General features: G+C 46.0%; 1 protein-coding gene across 1 annotated transcript; it reads left to right on the forward strand.

The window, feature by feature from the left end:
- Positions 1-311: 311 nt before the first annotated feature.
- On the forward strand, positions 312-22,306 carry CABLES2 (Cdk5 and Abl enzyme substrate 2). The gene is given in 11 exon segments (XM_039563424.1): positions 312-345; positions 348-888; positions 12,590-12,661; positions 12,855-12,947; positions 13,694-13,771; positions 15,220-15,328; positions 15,854-16,019; positions 16,720-16,823; positions 17,219-17,325; positions 18,585-18,789; positions 19,238-22,306. Coding segments are annotated over 11 exon segments (1,650 nt in total). The 3' UTR covers positions 19,379-22,306.
- The last annotated feature ends 266 nt before the right edge of the window (positions 22,307-22,572 follow it).

Here is a 22,572-nt window from a genome sequence, read left to right on the forward strand (position 1 = left end):
CGGGTGGGGAGATAAGGGGAGGAGAAGTTTTTAAAAACTCACACAAACGGACACGGTGGGTGGTCGTGCGGGGACACGGTGGGCTCGTGACTGCGGTAGGGAAGTAGCCCAGGGAGGAAAGGGAGCGGCCGGGGAGGGTCCCGGGGGTGCCGGGGCCGCCCCGCCCCGTCCCCGCGGGGCTCCCGGCGCTGCCCCGCCGGCGGCGCCAGGACCCGGCACGGCCCCGCGGGGCGGGGGCGGGGCCACGCGCGAGCAGCCAATGGGCGCGGGGTCGCCGCCGGGTTCATTTGCATTCAGGCGCGACGCAGCCAATGGGCGCGCGAGCCGCCGGCCGCGCTGCGCTCCAGGGGCCCCGCCCGGGCGGCCGCGGCTCATTCGGAGAATGGCCGCGGCCACGGCGTGCGGCTCCCCGCCTCCCCGCCCGCCCCGCGAGCAGCCGCCGCCGCGCAAGCGGGGCGACTCTCGGCGGCGGCAGGCCGCCCTCTTCTTCCTCAACAACATCTCCCTGGACGGGCGTCCGCCCTGTCCGCCTGCCGAGAAGCCGCCGCTGCCCGCTGGCCCGGGTGACGGGGAGGAGGCGGCGGCGGAGCCGGCCGGAGCCCCCCCGCGCCTGCTGCCCCCGCCGCCCGTATGCCAGCCGCCGCCCGCCCTGCTGCTGCCCGGCGTGCCCGCGCTCGCCGCCGCCGGAGCCAAGGGGGATGCGGACCCCACCCGTGGGGGCATCTTCCTGCCGCAGCTGCTGCTGGGCGGCCCGCTGTGCCCGCCGCCCCCGGCCCCGCCCGCCCTGCCGGGGATGCTGGCGGCCCCCAAGCCGGGCGCCCCGGGGCTCCTGAGCCCCACGCAGAGCGCGGCGGGCGGCGGCTTCGCGCTGGAGGCGCAGCGGCAGAGGTGAGTGAGGGGACGGGACTCGCCGGGCCAGCCTACACTCCCGCCCCCGTCGCGCTGACCCCGCGGGGCGTGGGAAGCGCCGGGACCCCCCACGGCCCTGGGAAGAGCCGGACTTTCCCAGGGCCTTCGGCCGGCCGGGGGCTCCGGGAGGGGGGAGCGGGGCATGGGAAACGGGCGCCCCCGGGGAGAGCGGCCGTGGGAGGCGGCGCCGGCCCCGCGGTGGTCCCGGGAGGGAAGGGAGCACCTGCCCCAGCGGCCCGGCCAGAGGTGCGCGGGGATCCGGGAGCGCTGCACGCCCGGCCCGCGCTGCCGCCGCCTCGGCAGCGCCGCTCGGGCCCGGGGACGCGGAGGATGCCCCGGCCCGCGCTGCGGCGGATGACGGGGATCTGCGGAGGGGATCGCTCGCTGAGGCTCTGTCTGCAGGTCTGCGGTACCCTGAATCCTGCCTCCTGCTTTTCCCCAGTCCAGTTTCTGCATTTCTGTGTTTCCCGATGAAGCTGACAGGGTCACTGCTAGGCAGGACGCTTCCTCCGTGCAGCGGCCACACTGCTGGTGTTGTTCCTTCTCCTGCTCTCTGCTGCTTGTCTCTGCAATTGTGTATTAATGAATGCTTGTGCACAGGGAACTTGGAATCAGCCTCGGGGGAGGATGCTCTGGCCTTCAGAGTAGGATTACCGTTGCATTTCCAAGGGACTTCTGTCAGGCTGAAAGTGTTGGTTTTCTAATCGACTGGAAGGCAGGCTCTTGCTCAGATCTTGGGGATTTGAGCTCTGAAAGAACTCTTTTCAGGCCGTTTCTTGCATAAACAGCTCTGTAAAGTGAGCTGGCCCTCTGAGCCTGCAGATAGGCAGCAGTATCAAAGGCTTTAAGTCTCTGTGGTCTTTACAGTGGCTTCGAGAGCTTTGTTAGTGCGCTGAAACAGAGATGTTGTCAGTGTTTCAAAGCTGGGGAGTTTGCTAATGCAGTTGATGGATATTTTCTTTCAGTGTGCATCTCACAGGGGGAGATGTCCTGTGTATCCCCAGCTTGGGGGTTCAGGTGAATTTGAAGAGAAATAGGTGTTTTTCAGTAATGTGGGGGTCCTCATGTGTTATCCCTCCTGGGCTGTTTTCCTTCTTGAACTGTTACTTACCACTCATTGCTTTTCTTGTCATGGAACACACCTTTCCCTCCTTGTTTGTTGGAGAAATTGAAGCTGGGGCTGCCAGCTGGCTGCCCTGTGTGCACAGACTGTGCTGTTGTGTGCCGCTTGTTGAGGAGGAAAGCCTGGAGTGAGGGTGTTGCTGTGGAACAGTTCCTTCCCATCACTCCTGGTCCACAAAAGCCAGCACAGGAGGTGCTGTGTGGTTTAATTTCACTGATTTAATATTAATAGGCAGAGCTCTCGAGGGCAAGTTTTGCATCAAGAGTTTTTAAGCACAGTTCACTTTGTGGATATGGCCTTCATTGTGCCTGTGCATACAGAGTTCTGGAGCAATGATCCTTCCCATGCCAAGTCAATAGGACACTAAGAAAATATTCCTAGGATCTTCTCATTTGATGTCCTTCCTGCTTCTTTCTTTGGCATCAGGTTTGAGGTGTTCCACTACAGTAATTCTCATCAATCTGGCTGAAAAGAATGATGATTCAGAAATAAAAGGCAGAGAGAAGTGTGAGGGGCAATCAAGGGAATCAGAAGGCTTCTGTCTGAGTAATGACAAAACAAACCATGATTTTTTTGCTTGGAAGAGTTGGCTGGAAGGGTATATTGTATTGATCAGTTTGTGTACTACTTTTGAGGGTGATTTGGAGTGAGAGTTCATCTGGTTTTCATCTTGAAAGAAAAAGAGCATCCGCTGAAACCATCAGATGGAAGATCCACATCTTTACACAGATCCACACATCTTCTGACAAAAGGACAGTTTTGTGCTGCCTGTGGGGATGTGTTAGAGCCAATGTATCTCATCCCAGTCACACTGGGCACGGGAGTGGGTGAAATGGACAATTACAATTTCACTGCCAACTACAAGATGAGGGACTTAGCACTTTATTTTTCACTCGATGGTTTTCTCCTTTGGTCTGTGACAGACTATCTCTCCGTCCCTACTGAGCAGAGACATCTCTTCTTGTTGCAAATACACAAGGAATGATTCAGGGAATCACAGGAGGAATGTCCTTCAGGACAGCGGTGCGTTTACTCTTTCCCCTTCTGTGTTGGGTGAGCTGTTTGCACAATGAGGTTTCAAACTCAACAATTACAAAATGGATCTTTTATTGGGACTTGGGAATCTGAGAATTGTTTTGCCTTACAGTGATGTTGCTATTCCAGATCATTAACTGCCTGCATCGTGCAGAGGTACAGGCGAGTGAAGTTGGTGGAGGGAAGGGGGAGGTGGAATCTGCACTGCCATCCTGGACTTTTAATCCTTGGTGCCCACTTTTAGGCAGCTGTTCTCTTCAGAGTCCTTTCTGAGTCACTGTCAAGATCTGCTTTGAATTTTCCTCAGTGGAGCCTCCCTTAAAGGCACCAGGAGCACTGGCTGCAGGATCTCCAGACTCACTCTGTCCATGTTCACTGACCAGTCTTGTGCCATATCCGGGGATTTCATCGTGCTGGGGCTTGCCCTGATCCATGGAGATATCACTCTACTATCAGTATCTCTATCTCTATCTACTGACAGTATCATTGGGCAGGGTTTTATTACAAAACTTGGTCTTGTTTGACTTGATTGAGAGGTTGCAAGAAGCTGATGAGACCGGCCAGTGTGGCTCAGGGCAGGGCGTTGGTGGCCTCTCTGCTCGAGTTGGGGGTTAGTTATTGGCAACAGGCAGCATGTGCAGTACAGCCCAGGGAACGAGAGATCTGCTCACCTGATGTAACCTGGTGTTCCCTGGAGTTCTTCCATCGCTGTCAGGTCCTTTAGGATGGAAGCTTAGCAGAGGAGGCACCATTCAAATCTGGATGCTCAGTTTCATTGTGCTGCTGGCTGAGCATTATAAACTTATGACTTTTACCTTCCACTTCCATTTTCCTAAGGAATCTTCTGCTTACAGGATCTTAAATTACAATGCTGTGTTATACCAGCTTGCCTGACCTGATCTGCTTGCCATCCTTCTTCCCTTCTCCTTTTCCATCTTGCTCTGTTCTTTTGTTCTTTCAAAGAACAAGCCTCACAAAAAGCAGGGGAGGGAGGCAGCAAACAGGGAACAAATCAGCATTCACAGATTTTTAATGAATTTCTGCAGCTGGGTCTGAAACTGGCAGAGCTTTCTGGGGAAACACAGATAGCAGAGAGCCCTGGAAATAGCCAGGTTATGAAAGCATGAAAAATGGAAACAACAGCCCTGAATGTCAATGCTTGTTTTGCTTCTGAGGTTTCATTATAGCGTAATGTAAAGCAGCTGGTTTTGCCACAATTTGCTGCATTTTTCTGGGCCTAAGAATAAAAACAGAGACTAAATTATTTGTGACTGATGCTTTAATGTCCTTAGAGTTCAGTGGTCAAGGAGCTGAACTGAGTGTTTGTGATAGCTCAGTCATTTCTGATTTATCAGCAAATTTAGGTCATTTTGAAAGTGGGAGTTTAAACAGTAGTTGATAACAGCAACACTTTGGACCTACTCTGCTTTTAAGTGTTAATTGGATGCCAGATTGCTGACATAGGTGTGATCAGATTAGTTCCGTGGGTGGAAGAGCAGAAATGCTTAGTCAGGATTTTATGGTGGTTAATGTGTTGTTCTGTTCTACTGTCATCTTAGCTGCTGTTGTCACTTCAAGTAATATAAATATTTTTATAAAAACCCCTCTGCTAATAAACAGATTTTGTTGAGATGGATGAAATAAAAAGTCTTAGTTTAAATTTTGAGCCTAATTTGGAATAAGCTGGGCACATGGTGCTTTTTAGGAAGCAGCAAGTTCTGTCAGACCTGGCAAGCTTTGACTTTTCAGAGGTGAACAGTAGACTGGGATGTGCTGCTGGGGGCTGAAAATGAACATATTCTAAACCTGAACTTCATTTAAAAGTCAGCTGAAGTGTTAAGGCTGCAGTCTCCTCCCCAGGTTGCTTCAGCAGATTTCTCTCATATTCTTGACTGCAGGTAAATTGCATGTGCCCAGTATTAAGTGTTTTATAGCTGCCTGTAGACGTTCCCAGCCAGATATATTAAGCAGAAGAAGTAAGTTGTATGCCTGGCAGGAAACTTGGAGATCAGAACATCCCCGTCCTTGTAGCCTGTGCACCCCTGTGAATGGGTCTGGGTCAGGCAATCCAAGACACTTCCAACACCAAGGTTATTTGACCTCTTCAATTTAGTCCAGAGGCTTTAAAGTACCTTTGCTCTCCACACAGGAGTAGTCTGTGCACAATTAACTGTACTTGCAGCTGATTTTACCTGTGGATGGATTCTACAGCTTTTCAAAGTGATTGTGCAGGAGGCCTGGCAGTGGGTTTGGGGATGCTGTGGGTTTTGGGATGCTTTGGAAGCGCCGTTTCTATGTTTTCCTTGCTTCCAGCTCACAGCTCCTCTCCGCAGGAGGTGATGAGGGTGGTCAGAATGATGTTACCTTGCTTCAAGTCAAGGACTCATCAGCCAAGAAGGAAAATGCAACTAAATTATGTATATAAAAACCAGAATAACTTAATTTTGGGGATCCCATTCAGACCTCCAGTGAGCAAGTCCTGTAGGAGTGTTACAGTATAGTATATTAAAAGTAATTATTTAGTTACATATAGCATATTGAATCCTGTGTTCTCCTGTTTTCCATCTGTCAATGAGTTAAAGCCATGAGGCTGTCAGGCTGAGCGAGCTTGAATATATTTCTGAGCCGCCTTTTGAAGGTTGTTCTGAAGGTTTCTGGCTCTGTAGTTGGAGTTTTAAAAATGCACAATGAAATTTGGGCTCTTTAATGAGCACAAAGTATTGTTGATAGGGCAGATGACTGCAAATGGAGGGTGCTCAGCTAAAGCCACTCAGTCAACCCAGTTCTTCAGACAGAGCTCCAAACACTTGACCTTTGGTTTACAGCTGTTGTGTATTTAACCTACTGTAATTGGAATTCGCCTATTCCCTGAAAAGGTGTTAAATGAAGAACCTTCAGCTGGCCCTCTGTTTCACAAGACATACTATGTCCTTAAAACTCAAAGCTTGCTGTCAGCTGACCCCACAGCTGTGAATCTGCCAGCTCTTGCTCAGGTGGTGGTACCCAAGCTGCAGACCTGCCTCAGAGCTGGGCATCTGGTTCATTTTGGAGTCCCCACAGCATGGGCTGAGCTGCTGCTGGTCAGAGGTGCTTGCTCAACAGCATGGACAGATTTGCCCTTGCTCTGTTGTGGTTGCTGCAATTTAAGCATAAAATTTTGCCCTGGTGAAGCTACAGCCTCTTGACTGTGGGTAGAAGGGGATGATTGATGGAATGGGAAAAACCAGGTGCCCATGAAAACACTGTGGGACCTCTCTAAACTTGCTTTGACTGAGTTTCCTCCAGTCACCTATTTTAATTTTCTCCTTTCCAATTAAAAGCTTCTCTTTTTTCTTTCCTTTTTTCTTCTTCCTATTTTTTTTTTTAGCTCGGGAGTTTATTGTGCTGAAGGCTTTTATTTAGCAAGGCACATGATGAAATGACAGCATCATCTCTCAGTGAAGTGCATGAATATTTCTAGCATAATGCCCACAGTGTCATCAAGGACGCACTTTGCATTTCACGTGCCTGTTTTGGTCAGCAGTTCAGTGCTGAGTAAGCAGAGCACAAAGCACAGGAGGCAGCCAGGTTGGTGAGCTAGGAACACCTCCAGAAACTGGGAGAAATTTGGAGAAATGCTGGTGGTGTCCTGGACAGCACATCTAGTCTGCTTTGTGAGAAGCAGCAGGGATTTCAGGAATGAGTTTTAGGAGAGGGCCGTGGGCACAGCAAACCTTACATCTGGTTTGGTAGTTCTGTTGCAACAGCTGGGCTTTCACAATACTTACTGGAAGGCATTATTTTCTCCTTGCGTTGCCTAAACACACTGAGCACCAAAACAATGTGATTTATGAAACTCAATGAATATAAAGCTCATTCTCTATTAGGTCTTAATCATATGTGGTTGTGAATCAGCAAGGAAGTAGCAGCTGCTGTGAAGATTATCTAATTTCATTCCTTGTTAGTATTTAAAACTCTCCAGGTTTAGTGAGCTTCCCACTTACTCGGCCTCCACCTTCATTCAAATTACACTTCATTTCTGTTCATTCTCATCTGTTCCATAGGCTGTGTGACGCATTCTTCCCTTGCATGTGGTTTTAGTGGCGTTGGAGGAGTGCAGGATTTTCTCCTGGCTGTTTGGGACCAGCAGGAAAGCCCCTGGTGCCCTTACAGTTTTGCAAACAAAGCTTGAGTAGGAACACAAAGGTGAAGGAATTAGGCCTCCTCCCTCATCCTGGGCTCTCACAGAGCAACCTGCTCTGTAGCCTAAAAGTACTTTCCATGCTCATGTGGCTGATTTCAGTTTACCCTTTAAAATGACGATTACTGAAAGAATAAGTTAAACTAGCCCTATTGTGAGACTTGTATTTATTCTCTGGCAGTCTGATACTTAACCAAATGTCAGAAAGAGCTCCTGGGATGGTGACCTGCAATCCAAATGCACATTTGTGGTGCCATAAAACAACGAGTAGCTGGCTTTGTGAAGAAGGAGCACTGAGCTGTGCACTTACTGTTGGTGATGCAAAGTGTCTTTCTTTTCTGCCTCTCAAGGAACATCTGAGCTGAGACCATCCACCCATGAAAGTGGCCTGCTCAGTGCTGGACACTTCATGGCACAGATCCTTTGTGAAGTCATTTGTTTTACCAAAGACATGGTTTTGATGTGATTCAGTGTAAATGCAGTCTCTGGCTTCTTTTGGCTTTAATTACTGAGAACTTGTTGCTACCAGTGAGCTGTACTCAATCTGCTTTTGAGCAGGAAACTCATTAGTGTGAGCACCGAGGGTGGTGAGGCACAGGGCACTGATAGCAGAACAGGGATGCTCCCACTCACACACTCTGGGATGCAAGCCTGAAATCAGTGAATGTCTCCTGGGCTGCAGAAGAAATGGCAGCTGCTAAAAAGTAAGCTTAAAAACCAGGAGTAGCTTTCTTAATCTTTCTTAATCCCCCAATGCCTGTATTTTACCTAGTGAAGCCCAAGCACAGTTCGTATCTTTTTGTTGTCTTGCCTGTAAGGAATGAAAACAATACAACTTAATCTTCAAAATATGTCTTGGAAAAACAAAGCTGACAGGTATGTCTTCCTATTGTAAACAGGATTTGGGATCTGGATTTCTTGTGCAAATTACCTTTGACAGTTGTTTCTAAGATAGTACTTCCCAAAACCAATAAATGATTTTTTTGTCCTTGTTGTATTAATAACTCAGCCTCTTGACAGATGTGATCATACTGAGGCCTGTAAGGGACATTACAAAGGGGCATCATATTAAAATAAAACTCAAGCGAGAAATAGGCAGCCAAATTCTATTAGGCCCTAATTTTACACAGTAATTAAAAGTCCTTGACCTCCCCCATTCCACTCATCTGTTAGCAGTATGGATGGCTAAAGAGCAGCAGAGGATATCAGCCCTGCTGCTAATTTTAGCCCAGTGCCCGGGGTGTGTGTCTGTGTGTGCATGCAGCATCAGCAGGGCTGTGGATGCAGCTCCATTGGAAACAAGTCCACACTGCTGGGCCCCTTGGAGGAGGGCTCAGGCCATGTCCAGCTTTGGCAGCATCTTTGAATGCTCCTGTCATGGGGCTTGGTGGTCCTGGAGGTGATGAGAATAAGAGATCACAGCATAAATGAACTCGGGGTGCTGTGTTAGTGGAACAGCTGAATGTTGGTTGAACTCTGGCTGTGTGGGGGGCTCAGAGTGCAGCCCTGTCCCTGAGAGGGATGGGGGTTAATCAGCATAGGGGAGAATCACAGATGTTAGAAATTTCCAATTTCTCCCTTCAGGAGGCCAGCTGGTCTGTTCACTGGCTGTGGCAGAAATGCAGGAACCAGAATGACAAAATGGAGAGAAGCTTCAAAGTGGCCAAATGCAGCTGCATGCAGGCTTAAGAAAGACCATTGGCCACTGTCAGGCCCGGTGTTGGGGGTTAAGGCCCAACATTAAAGGGTTAAAATGAGATATGTGAGGGCTGTGTGTTGCAGAACCTGCAAGTGCAGAGTGTGGTCATGGGTGCCCAAAGGAGTGCCTTAGAGGACTGTGAGTGGCCCAGGAGCAGGAGTGGGTGAGGCTTGTCTGTGCCTGAAGCCACATCTGACAGCACAGGGTCAGCATCTCTTGCATTCAGTACCTGCTGAAGAATGGTCGACTTGCACACTTCCAACTGCAGCAACATCCCAAAGCTTTACCCTTGTCCTCCTGGGTGTGTGCAGGTAGCCCAGTGCAAGTGGGGAGGGGGAAAACACTCTTGGCAAGCCATCAGAAAGGTCAGTGTTCTTTAATCTTGGAGCAGTGACTTAACCAGCTTTCTCCTTTCTTTTCAAAAGACAGGACATGTAGGGATTACCAGAGCTATAGATAGATTGCTCTTAGCTGTGTCCTGTCCTGCTGGGAACACTTAAGAGCTGTGTCAGCCTTGGGGCTGGCGATCCCACTGCTGCTTGTCCACTGTCCACCCTCTGCAGAGAGTTTCAGTGGGACTCTGGCAGGATCAAAGGAGGACAGCTCTGAAGCTGGAAGCACTCAAAAATTTGGTTTCCTCAGTGGGAGATCCATCAGAAAGGATAAGTGTATGGGCTGGCTACTGCGTCCCAGGACAGGAGTCAAAATGTAGCTCTGAAGATAATTTGTTGGTCTTTTTCTGAACACAAGGGATTTTTGTGGGCTTTAAGTGCATGTTTAGTTTGTCAGGGATTTGGCAGCGGTGTTGGATTGTGTGAGCCCGTGTGTGCACATGGAGATAACGAGCCAAGGCGTAATCCAGAATTCCTCTACGTGATAGCCCCTTATCTCTGGGCATGTGCTGTGTGTGTTTTCGCTCTTGGTGGGTCCCCTCCAGTGCTGTGCTGGCTCTGTAAACACAGTTGCTGTTTTTAATGGTCTGGGAGTGTCCTGCTTTGGTCTTTATTGGTTGCTGAAATAAAAGGCTGGAAAGCACCCAAAAATGAGCTCCTGGTCAGGGACATACAAGTACCCAAACCCTCTATAGCTTGTCAGGGCAATGGCTGGTGCTGGCAAACAGGCATGTTTGAACTTTTTGTTGAAATTACAGCCTGCTCCATGGAACCCATAAACATTTTAATATTGGATATTTCAATTTTTAATTGTCAGGTCGCACATGGGTAAGGGTGTGCATGAGGTAACTCACACCTCATGTAGAGATGTTGGTATTCTTAGGATCTAGGTTGCTTTCAGCAACTAACACACTGTGTAAACTACTTAAAATCCTTCTAATTCCGTGGACCATAGCAAGAAGTGTTATCCTTGGTGAAGCTGCTTAGCACAGGATAGGTGACTTGATTTTTTTTTGTCATCAAAGTTAGCAGTCACTGGAGTGACCCTGTGCAGCCTGTTGTGCAAGTGTGAGTCGGCTGCATGAGAAGAGCACTCAAACTAAAGCAAATATATATCTGTGTGAGTGTGTGTGTGTGTGTGTGCATATATATAAGTGCAGGCTACTCAAAAAGTGTCAAATTTTGCTGCATTCTCCAAATACTGCACCAGTGAGTCTCTTGGACTGTGGTGAGGTTTGTAGGCCCAAATGTTGGCTTGGGCCTACAAACTGTTTCAGGTACTCTGGATTAGTGATAATTCTTTACATACACCCTGTTTTGAGATTTGAGGGAGAGTGTCTGGCTCGGTGTCAGGGATTCCTCCAAGGTGACAGCTTCGCTGAGGGCAGAAATTTACGAGTGCAGCTAAAAATGAAGTTTCCTGTTGGCAGAGTAGGGATGAGTCATTGTGGTTCTGAGTCAAGGGGTGGGATCTTCCCTTCACTGCAGCAGGGTTTTACTTCCAGATCTGCTCTCGGTTCAGGTGTTTGTCACTCTTGTCCCTGTTACTGAGAAAACAAGGGGATATTCAGAAGGTGTAACACCCTGGATGAGTCTCCACCGTGGAGTCAGGAGTGAGGGTCTAGCCATGGCTCTCTCAATCCATCCTGTTACTCACCCCCAGCATCCTTTCACAGAACTATGTGCTTTTTTTGTACCAGTGCCCACTGGCATTAGCTGTGTTTTTCCTTTGCTTGCCATACACAGTGTCTTTCTGTCTCCATCCAGCCAGGTCTCCCCTGGGAGGGGAGGAAGTCCGTGGATGTTAGTAAGTGCATTAGAGCCAGGAGGTTTGCAGTCACCTCCTCCTTTAATGAAGGGTGGTTTTTATTGCATTTTAGATGCCAGATTAGACCAGAGAACCATGTATATGTGAAAGCGTTAAACATTCCTGTGCCATTCTTGCTGAAAAGCAGCAAACCAGGAATAATTTTAGAACTGAAGTGCTGGTGGAGGGTGTTGGAGTTGTGCCAGGAATGTTCTCCAGTTGCACCTTAATGCCTGTGGATTTGTAGGAGGCAATCTCCAGCAATACTGAAGGGGTTAGTCCTGTGGGAGGGTTTGCCTCCCTTGTGTTTGCAGAAAGGGACAGTAATTTTTCATCCTCCTACCTGTTTGAGTTCTGGGCTTTACTTCCTTTTGAGTGCCTGAACGGTGCAGCTGATGCTCTGCTCTGCTGCAGTTTGAAGTTTGATTTCTATTTTTTTTTGCCAGAAGCTGGTCTTGTCAAACCAGAGTCCTGCAACTTTTGTCTTGTGTGCTGCTTCTACATTGACTTCCATGGCAGCATTGTCCATTAGCTGAATCTCTGTGTCACTTGGGAAGAAAACCTTGGGCTTGAACACACATGGCTTGGGCTAAAAGTGTAGCACAATGCACGCTTAAACAAAGGCAGAAAATGTGGACTCTGATAGTTGTAGTGTCAGTGTTTTGCTGGTGGAGTGCATTGTTCCTGTGGAAATTGCAGTCATTTGCACAATTCATTTGTAAATCTTCACCAACAAAGACAGACTTGACTTGGACAATAGTAATGTATCTTACTTTGGCAAAGTCTATTTTTTTTTTTGCTTGAACGTAGTATCCTATTACTGTTACACTAACTCACATGAGTCCTACTATTATTCTTGCATCTTCCATTCTGGGATTTCACATGGGTTCCAAATACTTTTTGCTTCCTCTAATAACCCTCTCTATTGTTTCTCAGAGAGATCTGTCAGTTTTATTGAGCTGCAGTCACAGACTCTCAGTCTGCTGACTCCTGCAGCTGGAGACAGCTGTTCTGAATGGAGAATGCACGCAGATGTTTGGTCATCATACAGATATACCTGTATCTGAACTTAAATTGATATAAAATGACTTACTCCCCTGCCTTGATGGGGGGATCTTTTTGTGACATTCTTGACAGATTTTAAATGAGTATTTGGAAGCTTTTTAGGCATTTAACTTATAGGTAGGCATTCTTCTGTGTGGCAGATAGTGAGTGGTCTTGTTGATGAACTTGGTATAAATACGCATTTCAAGGGTCCTAGAGGGGGAGACAAGTTCCTGGCCTTTTTAGGAATTTTAAACTCTTAGTTAAGCACTCTTGCAAAAAACCAAAAGTCAGGAATACCTGCCATGTTTTCTAAGAGCTCATAGATCTGTTGCAGTTCATAAACTCGGAGGCCATGAACTAATGCTGTTCACTCTTCGTGGTGTTGTACATTTTGCAGAAGGCGTTTTATCTCCCAGCGCTGCTCTCTAGACTTTTTAGAAGACATAGTGGAATATGCCAGTGTACGAAGGTACTTGTTTTCAAAAGCAGCATTAACCTCAACTCGTTGCATGCAGTCCTCTCCTCCCTCCACCCTCTTCCACGCCAATATCTGAGGTCCTGCATGCTAGTGCTGCCATCTGATCATACTACTGGCATGAATTTTTCACAGAACACTTAACAGATTTGGGGTTTTTGTTTGTTTTTTCTTTTTATCATTGCAGAACCAAGCATATATCTGGGTCTCCAAGACACAAAAGTTTGAAGAAGATGCACTTCATCAAGAACATGAGGCAGTATGACACCAAGAACAGCAGGTAACGTGTGGAGATCGAGGTTCCCCCTGTACTTGTGTGCAATAGGAAGCAGCCTTCAGTTCCATGCAGTAAGACCTTTAATACCAGTGGGAATTAGGGGATGCCCCTGGGGCTGTGTTAGTTTAATCCAGACTTCTTTCAAAGGCAGTAGGTGCTCATACCTGCTACATTTGCAGCAATACATTCATGATTCTGCCACCCTGCTCTGAAGAGGTTAAATCATTCTCTCTCTTCTTCTCTCACTTTTCTTATTTCTCTCACTTTCCTTATCTCTGGCACACAGAGAGGTCAGAGCTGAGGAGGATTTAAGGAGAGTGACTTGGTTTAGCCAAATTCTTGGCTCATGGTTGCTGAGCAGAAGAGAAAGGGGAGGCTGCATTTGTTTATTATTAATAGAAGTGTGAGGTTTCATCTAAATGTAGAATATTGTCTACATCTTTTCACAAGGTTTATGTAAAAATTAGGTAAATATAGATATATATTTAAAGGCTGGGATCTCCTCTGACGAGCTCCCAATGTGATGGTAGGTCCTGAAGGCTGAGGTTTTATAGAGAGCCCCAAGGACCTGCAGGGCCAGTGTGAAACCTCTGCTCTTCTGCTGCTTTCTGAAAACATTAAATCCGTAGCAGTATCTGTATGACTTGCAGGGCAAGATAAGAAGAGCCTTGTGTGAATATCCCATAAAAAGCTGCTTTGTGACTTCTGGATCTTAATTCATATCCTGGTCTTTCTCCATCTGCTTGCAGGATAGTGTTAATCTGTGCTAAACGAACACTGTGTGTGGCGTTTTCTATCCTACCTTACGGGGAGGGGTTACGGATCAGGTGAGTCTCTTCAACTGCTTTGTGAAATGTCTGCTCTGTTGTTTCAAAAGATCTTCTGAAATGAGTGTGGCTGGTGTAGGTCTCTTGTTTTAAGCAAGTGAACCTATTTAACCTGCCATTCATGTATAAGGACAAGAGCTTGCTATCAGAGCAGTAAAACCAGACACCACCACAGTGTCAAAGTGTTCATTCAAGAGAAAAATAGTAAAAAAGGAAGACTTTTCTCCCAGTGTTTATTCACATTTTAAAGCACTCCAGTCCTGTGAAATCTCTGAAATCAACTTTGAACAGGTAATGCGATTTGCTGTGTAGGTTTTCTGTATTCCTAAAGTGGTCAGAAATCAGCTGCCTTTAGTGCCACAAACAGTGGTGTCAGCAAAAAAAGCACAGGGAGTTTCAGGGAAGGGTGCTGCTGCCTTCACTGGAAATCCTCAAGGTTTTATATTGAATTTACACCTAAATAAGTTTAAGATGCTCTTCTGTTTCTCAGCTTTAAGCCATGAATGTCACTATTTGCAGCGTAAGAAAAGCAGAAACAGTTTGGACTGATTCAAACTGCTTTTAGTGTTTGGACTACATTTTTTGTATACAACTGTCAGTATGCTCATTTATGAGAAACAAAACCTGCAAACTGGACTTCCCTGCATCTTTCCTCAGTCCCTTGTGAAGTTTAAGTCCATTCTGTGAAGGTCTGTTATCTACAAATATACCATAGAAAACACTGATTCTGTTCTGGCAAAACAATTGTGTTGTCACTTCTGTCCTGTCCATAACTTATGGACAAAGGAAGCGGATGCTTAGTGGTGGGAATTGTATTGTATGCAAATACATGCCATAAAAATAGTTGATGGGAAAATATTCTCCCACATAATAGAAAGGCAGCAAGGTCACTGGAGCTATTTCAGAGCAGTTCTGAGCACTCTGCTGTTCTGCTCGCAAGCTGGCAGGGCAGTTCTTCACCTGAAAACTGGTTTTTTGTATTGGAATATTGGTGACAAAGCCACGTGCTGCCATCGCTGATACAGACATCTGCAGCTTCATTCTTAACTTGAGCTTGTGTGCACGGGGGTTGGAAAATTGCACTTGAAAGGCAAGTTTCTAATCCTAGAAAATAATTAATGTAAATCATGTTTGCTGTTAGGTGTTTGAGCATTAGAGGGTTGGGAATGCTGTGGTCTTGTGCAGAAAGACCATATTAAAAACAGTTCACTTTTGAGAGGTAGATTGGTACAGATTTGTGTTAAACTGAGATGAAATCTGATTCTTTGGTTAATGAGCATCTCTACATTTTAAAAAGAGTAGTTAAAAACTAATGTTCTCCTGAAGGTGGCATTGAGGAGTTGGCTTGTTCCCACACAAGAGAACTCTGACCTGGTGGTGTTGGCTGGTGCTTCCATGGGAAGCTGCGCTTGCATTTCGTGATAGTGCTCTTTCTTACCTGCATTTAGTGATCTGAAAATGGAAGGACAGAAGCAGCGACATCCTTCTGGGGGAGTTTCAGTCTCTACTGAGATGGTGCTTGGACTGGAAGGAGTAGAGCTGGGTGCTGATGGCAAGGTAAGGACATCTATTTTTTCACCCCGGGACCATTTCACGCTGGGACAAATCAATTTATGCAGTGCTTTGCTATCCATTATGTGAGAGCTGTGGCTTCAGAGCACTGGAAGTTTTAGACCCATAGTTTGAAATTGTGGCTTGTGATAATGCTTCTTCTGAGGAGATGGTTGAAGATTGTGATCACTTCTGCCTCTGTTTCTGGAGAATTGATTTGACTTTGCTCTCTGAGGCAACATGTGAGTGAAGTTTTGATAGAAACATGGGTGAAATTCATACTGCTTTAGTTAAATTTATATGCTGCCAAAATATTACTCCTGTGATTCTTGCCTTTTCTTTGCCACCCCACCAAATCTTCTACAGCACTTCACTTTAAAGTTGTGGAAACAATGCACAGTTGAACAGTTCCAAGGTCCTCACTCCTAAATCCAAACTCTAGGGGACTCGAGTTGGAAAATCCTAGATGTCTGGAAATAAGCTTTTCAGTAAACTTCCCCCCAGAACTACTACAACTTTCTCTTCTTTAAGGTTGTGTCCTATGCAAAATTCTTGTACCCGACCAATGCTCTGGTTGTTCGCAAAGCCGACGCCTACGGTGCTGTTCCCCCCTGTCGAGCCAGTGCTCCCCGGAGTCTTCCTGGATCAAGATACAAACCTGTGACAGCAAAAACGATACCAGCAGGAACAGACCTTGGTAAGAACAGGAGCCAGCTCTGTCATCACTCATGCACACAGCAGAAAAGGCAGAGATTTGTCTGAGACTTCTGCAAGTGGTCAGTGTGTTATTGGGATGGATGTGCTGCAGCTCATCAGTGCAGTGCAAATGATGAGCCTTCGGACTGAGGATTCCACAAACTCCTTACATCCTCCATGTATCTGGCCTAATTCTGTTTATGCCATTCAAGAAGCACAAAGCTTTTGCTTGGGAATGTAATGTTTTATATTACTCACCAAGAAACATCTGGTGCTCGTGGATCCAGGTGTTTCTCCCTGACTTGTAGCACAGTAACAATGCATAAGCCAGAGTTAGTGCCAAGAATCCCTTCTCTTGTGTAAAAGAGCAAACCTGACAACTCTGCTGTCTTATTAGACTATAGGCAAAAGAATTCAGTCTTGCGCAGTTGTTTTCTGGGTATATTTGTAGATGCAAACTGAGTTTGCACTAAATCTAAAATGATGTGTCAGGCATGTGTGGTTTGTGTGGTTCATTTAATGGTTTTAATTTTTGACTGATGCATTTATGAAATGCGAACGTGTACCTGTAGCTGCAATTTGCTTGTACTGTGAGATCTGCCAACACTTAATGTTTACTATTTGAAAACTTTCTTAAAGAGGAAACAGGGGATTTAAAGCTCTTTATCTGGTGACCCAATGTGCTTTCCTCATTCCCTCAGGAAGTGAAGCTGGGGAGGCTGCAGAGTATGATCCAAATCTTCTGGATGATCCTCAGTGGCCCTGTGGGAAACATAAACGTGTTCTCATCTTTGCCTCTTACATGGTGAGTGACTGGCATACCTGCACAGAGGAGAGACTCCCTGACAGATCCTCCTCTAAAGAGCTTCCTTGAGGAAGAAAAAGTCCTCTAGGAAGAAAAAGTTTTGGCTTTTCTGATAATTGATCAGGAAAAATATAAGTGATTGAGTTTGTACAGTGAGCTTGTCAAGGGCCAGTCTGACACCTGTCTTCATGTTGTCATTTACTTCTTGTAACCATTTGCTTACTATTTTTTAAGCCTTTATCTGTAGTTGGGATTCAACTTTGGGACATTTCAGAAATGTTAAATTGTGAATAATAAAACTCAAGCTTGCCTTTGCATTAGTGTTTTTGGAAGACTTGTTTGGCTGTCCATTGTGTTCACAAGACAAATGATAAATTTTGCTTCTTGCATTTCAGACTACAGTCATAGAGTATGTGAAACCCTCAGACCTTAAAAAGGATATGAATGAAACCTTTAGAGAGAAGTTTCCTCATATCAAGTTGACACTGAGCAAAATTAGGAGGTAAGAAATAAGCTCGAATAACGAGAACGTCATCCACACTGAGGCTGCACTTGAATGGAGCAAATCCTACATCTATTAATAGCATATATGATTAAACACTAATCTCCTGTTGTCAGTTGAGCTGACTGTAGGATGACAGCCCTGTACTGGAATGTTTAGGATGCTGAGAAAGGGTAACAGTTGGTTTTCATAGTTCCACCTAAAGGGTTTTGTTTCACCAACTGTGGTGTACTAACCAATTAAAAGTGCAGCAGCATTAGCTTTGAAACAAACACTTGTAACCTGATGGCTTGGCTGCAGTGCAGTCCCACTCCAACTGGATTGGCTTTCTGGGCCCTCTGGCTATTTTTGCCTTTCAGTTACCAGACTCACTGATGACCACAGTCTCTAACAAGATTGTAGGATAAAGAGTGTTAGATCTGGGAAGATGTGGTAAAGAAAAGCTTTTTGTGGAGGCCCCACAGAATTTCTCATCCTTGAGTAAATGCATCTGGTCACTCCTCAGCAAGATGTACTGTTGCACCTTGAGAGAACTGTAACCTTGCTGGTGTTACAGGGAGATAAATGCAATCAGAGCCTGCTGAAATAGCCAGTTTAAACACGATTCTACTGAGTCACCAGGGCCAGGTGTAGCTCAGCTCCAGAGGAAGATTTGCTTGGGCAGTCTGTTCTGCCTGAGTCCTGCATGCTCCTCTTTGTAGCAGTTCAGAGCAGTGTGTTCATGCAGAGATCGTGCAGCCTGTGGCAGCCCTGTGAGGAACCATCCACCTCCCAGCCTGCTGTGATGCTGAGGTGAAGGGCTGGCACTGTGGGAAGTGTGTAAAGCAGGCTGCCTTCCCCCTCACGCCTGGCTCTTACTCAAGGTGTGTAGTAGACAGGTCTCTACGCAGCAGCTGCTGTTTTCTGTAGGTCAGAGTGGTTCACTCTTATGATATGAATCACAAACCAGTTTGGGAGCCCAGAAGAAATCCTACAGCATTAGCCTGTGTGTCAGTGAGGCAGCTGAGCCCTGGTGTTCATGGGCAGATGAGGAATTGTTCTACCACAGTGAATGTTGCCAGCCAGGTGAAATCAAGTTTGTGCATCAGCACCAGCTTGCTGCTGCCAGCTGGGCTTTTCCACTCTAGGATAATACTTGTCATGGTTTTCCGAATAGGAGTCTTGCCCATATGCTCCTCTGAGTTGCTGTGCTGCAGTATTTCTACAACATTCAATAAAATCTGTCATGTCTGGGGGGGTGTCTTTTCTCCTATTCCCAGTTTAAAGAGAGAGATGAGAAACCTGAGTGAGGAGTGCAGTCTGGAGCCGGTGACTGTCTCCATGGCTTATGTTTACTTTGAGAAGCTCGTCCTCCAAGGCAAACTCAACAAACAGAACCGCAAACTGTGTGCTGGTGCTTGCGTTCTGCTTGCAGCCAAGATCAGCAGTGACCTCAGGAAACACGAAGTTAAACACCTAATAGATGTAAGTGCTATGAGCTTGTTCCAGCTGTTGTCAGAACCTCCTCCCTAGCTCATAGGCAAAGATTAAAGCCAAGATTTTCAGTGGCACGTGCTTGCATGGAAGACCAGCTGTTTCAGCCAGTTTTCTGTCTCATTAGGGCTCTTCCTTGCTTTATTTTTTTAATTCCTTAAAACTATCTGCCTGGTGCGGGCCAGTGTCTTACTGATCCTACAGTAAAGTTATTTTTGCACTTGCCTATGTTTGCGTGAGATGCAGTAACTGTTGTGTGGGTGTCACAGCTGAGCTGATAAGCTGGTTTACTTCTCTGATCTCTGGCAATAATACGTTTTGATTCTGAAGTACAGCTCAGGCCATGCATCACTGACTTGATCTAACAATGCCTTGAAATCACCTGGATTAACTGATTCTTTCTCCCCTCCTTTGTTTTGTTTCATTATCACTGTCATAGAAACTAGAAGAGAGATTCAGATTCAACAGAAGGGATCTCATCGGTTTCGAATTCACCGTCCTTGTAGCTTTGGAACTGGCTCTGTATCTCCCTGAAAACCAAGTTTTACCTCACTACAGACGGCTCACACAACAGTCTTAACCAAAGCTCCATCCCAGCCGGCATCCAGCCGTGCTGGGATCACATCCTGGGATGCTGCTGGTGGAGGTGCCACTGGCTCCAGCTAGTTGGGAGGGCTGCAGGGTGTTGGGAACTGTCGAGATCTATGGACACAGATGCCAAGTCTGGGGGATGGTACGAGAAGAGTTATTGAACTTTTGTTTTCTTTCGGACATTTAAAGCACAAATATTCACCAGTCAGCTGTCATGGCTGCTTATTATTCCTTATTTATCTTCCTGGTTTTACTAAAACTGTTCTTCCCTATGAAGAATACTATGGTATTGGTTCTTTTTCTTTTGTTTTAAGTCTTTATTGTATTCCTTGAAACTGAAGGAACATAACTTCCATTCCAGTGCACCATAAAGTTCAGATGTTTCTAAGAACCTCCTCACATTTTTACATTAATGAAATGCATACTTTTATTTTTTTAAAGATGTGCCTAAAACTGGCTGGTCTGGTACCAGTGCTTTTTAAGTTAGTTCTGTTATTTAGTGGGGAATCCTGAATTTGTATAGCCATTTATTCTTTACCTGCATTGGCCTTGCATACAAGGAAAACAATTCCAGTATATCTGCACTAATATTATACAGGGCATCTATTCTATGATCTGTAAGTAGCAAGGTTGAAATTACTCCATTTCCATTTATTTACTATCAATACCTTAAAAATACACATTTTACTTAAGAAGGAAAGGTGGTTTGAAAACCTGTCACGAAGTACCACATGTTGAGTGAGGTAGCTGGGAAGTGATTGCCATCCTAATTCACTCCTGAGTGGAAGATGAGCACTTGACTAAGAGCAATTTGCTGTCAAATGCATCATTTAGGGGTTTTATTTGTTTCACTGTTCCGTAGCCTGAAATAAGCACCTTTTGTAGTATGACTGTATTCTATATGGTCTTACCTGAGCAAATATGAAGCCAGTAGAGTTACTGCTGCCAAAGGAAGCCAATGAAACAAAGCATGCCCGGTATTGACAATGCTACTTTTTTTACTCTCTGTTCTTCCAAGCGTTGCATCACTGTGATGGTCCTCACAAAACTGGCATTGCTTGCACATCTGAGCAGCCACTCCTGGCTGGTGCCCAGCAGCGCTCTAGTGCATACACAGAGCTTAAACAACTTCTCTGCCCATTAGCTATTCCTTCCTTTATTTTTACAGTATCCAGGTTGGGAATGAATTCTTGATTGTATGTGGAACCTTCTGTGGTATTGGCTCTTGGGTTTATTTTCTGAAGCAATATTATGATACAAGTTACTGGGTCCGTTTGCAAGGAACAAAACTGATACTTGGTTATTTCGACTGACAAAGTTGTAATTTAAGTTTGATTCATAAACTACCAGACCTCATGCTGAGGTCAGGGACTTGCTATCTAATATGTAAAATTATGTAAATTCTTGTTCCTTGTATTAAATATGGGTTGTAGCCAAAACCAAAGCTGAACTTTGCTCTTCAGCTGTGTTTTGTCTGAAGCTAATTTGGCTTCATTAGAATTGCAGCAAACTTTACTGGAGCCCCTTCCTCTTTGAGTGGGGCTCAAAGTGTATTTTTCATATATAATAATTACAGTGACTATCAAATCTTTTGTAACTGTGTTCAGCTGTATGTAGCTTCAAATTCTTTGTGTAACATTTAATATGCTTGTGATTTCTCTAACACAGAAGGACTTTCCAGTCTCCAGAAGTGAGATGGTAACTAATAGTTTAGACAGCAAGCTTGCCAGTTATCTTCCAACAGGTTTAAAAAAATTGCCTACTAGTTAAACTTTCTACTGAATATAACTGTCCTTGCATGCAGAAATAGTGATGTACTAAACATCTAGTGTGTAATGAGCCTCCAAATTAGCAAACAGTGGTGCAGACAGCTGAGGTGATCCACCACTTCCCAAGGCATTGTGGAGGGGACAGAGGTACAACAGAGCAAAGAAATTTCTCACACAACAGCTTGATGAGTATGAATGAAATCTGAAAGTGTCTTTCTCTGGGAACTTCTTTATTTAGTGTATAAAGAGTTTTCTGTAACAACATTAACTTTCCTTTCTCACCATCTAAGGGAACAAAATGCACTTTGGTTTGCAACACTTCGCAGTCTCTGTTCAGTGGAAGTTTGTCTAGTTCAAGTGGCCATTTGGGCTGTAATTACACTCCCAGAATCTGTGGGTTTACGTCATTAAACGAGCAAGCTTTTGTTTTCTTCCAGGAGAACAAACTGGGATAAAGGAGCATCAAATTACAGAATGCTGAATGTTGTCTAACAGTTATTCTAGAACTTGGCTGGGGCACACACTTGATCTCGGAAGCTGCTGGGAGCACGGGCCAGGGATGACGCAGGGCAGCGAGGGCTGTGCCAGCCTTGTCTGGTAGGGCTTGGGCTTGGGGTGATGCTGTCCAGAGCCTGGGGTTTTGTCCATGGGATTCCTTGTGTGTCAGTGCAGGAACAGCCCTTCTGCAGGGACCCTCCACCCCCTCCGTGTGCGTTTGCCTGCTCTTTCCCCTTTCCAGAGCACAGCTTGCAGTCCTGTGTGGGAATCTCTCTCTTTCCACCCAAAAAGCTGCCACCATGTGGCAAAGAACTATCAGTACCTTGGCTGGTCAAAGACTGAACGCGGGACCCAACGCCAGACGCAGCTCTGCCGGTTTACGTTTGCACAGCCAAACTCCTCTTGCTCTGAAGAGAAACAGGTTTACACCGAGCGGGGGTCTGGTGCTTTGTGAAGGTGCTGCTGGGGTGGCTCAGCATGGAGAACTCTCTTGGGAAGAGCCTGTACATTTTCCTGTAAACAAAAACTCTTCTGGTTTTGTCATACTCCGTTATTTAAAACTCTTTGAGTTGTAGCCTGTTTTGGGTTTTGGTTTTGTTTTTTTTTCTTCTGTGAAATTAAGATGCTGTGAAATAAAACCTGTTTTGGTACACGGTTTGTAACCAAATGCCTCATTTTGGAATAACAATGGGTGGTGTTGGAAGGGTCCTCTGGAGATCATCCAGTCTGACCCCGCTGCTGCTAAGGCAGGTCACAGGAATATGTCCAGGTGAGTTTGAAATGTTTCCAGAGATGGAAACTCCCTGATGTCCCTGGGCAGCTGTTCGAGTGATCTGCCACCCTCAGTGGAAAATTCTTCCTCAGTTTAAGATGGAATTTCTTGTGGTTTAGTCTATGGCCATTTCTCCTTGTCCTG

Source organism: Corvus cornix, chromosome 20, assembly GCF_000738735.6.
Source record: "Corvus cornix cornix isolate S_Up_H32 chromosome 20, ASM73873v5, whole genome shotgun sequence".
In the NCBI taxonomy this organism is placed as follows: domain Eukaryota; kingdom Metazoa; phylum Chordata; class Aves; order Passeriformes; family Corvidae; genus Corvus; species Corvus cornix.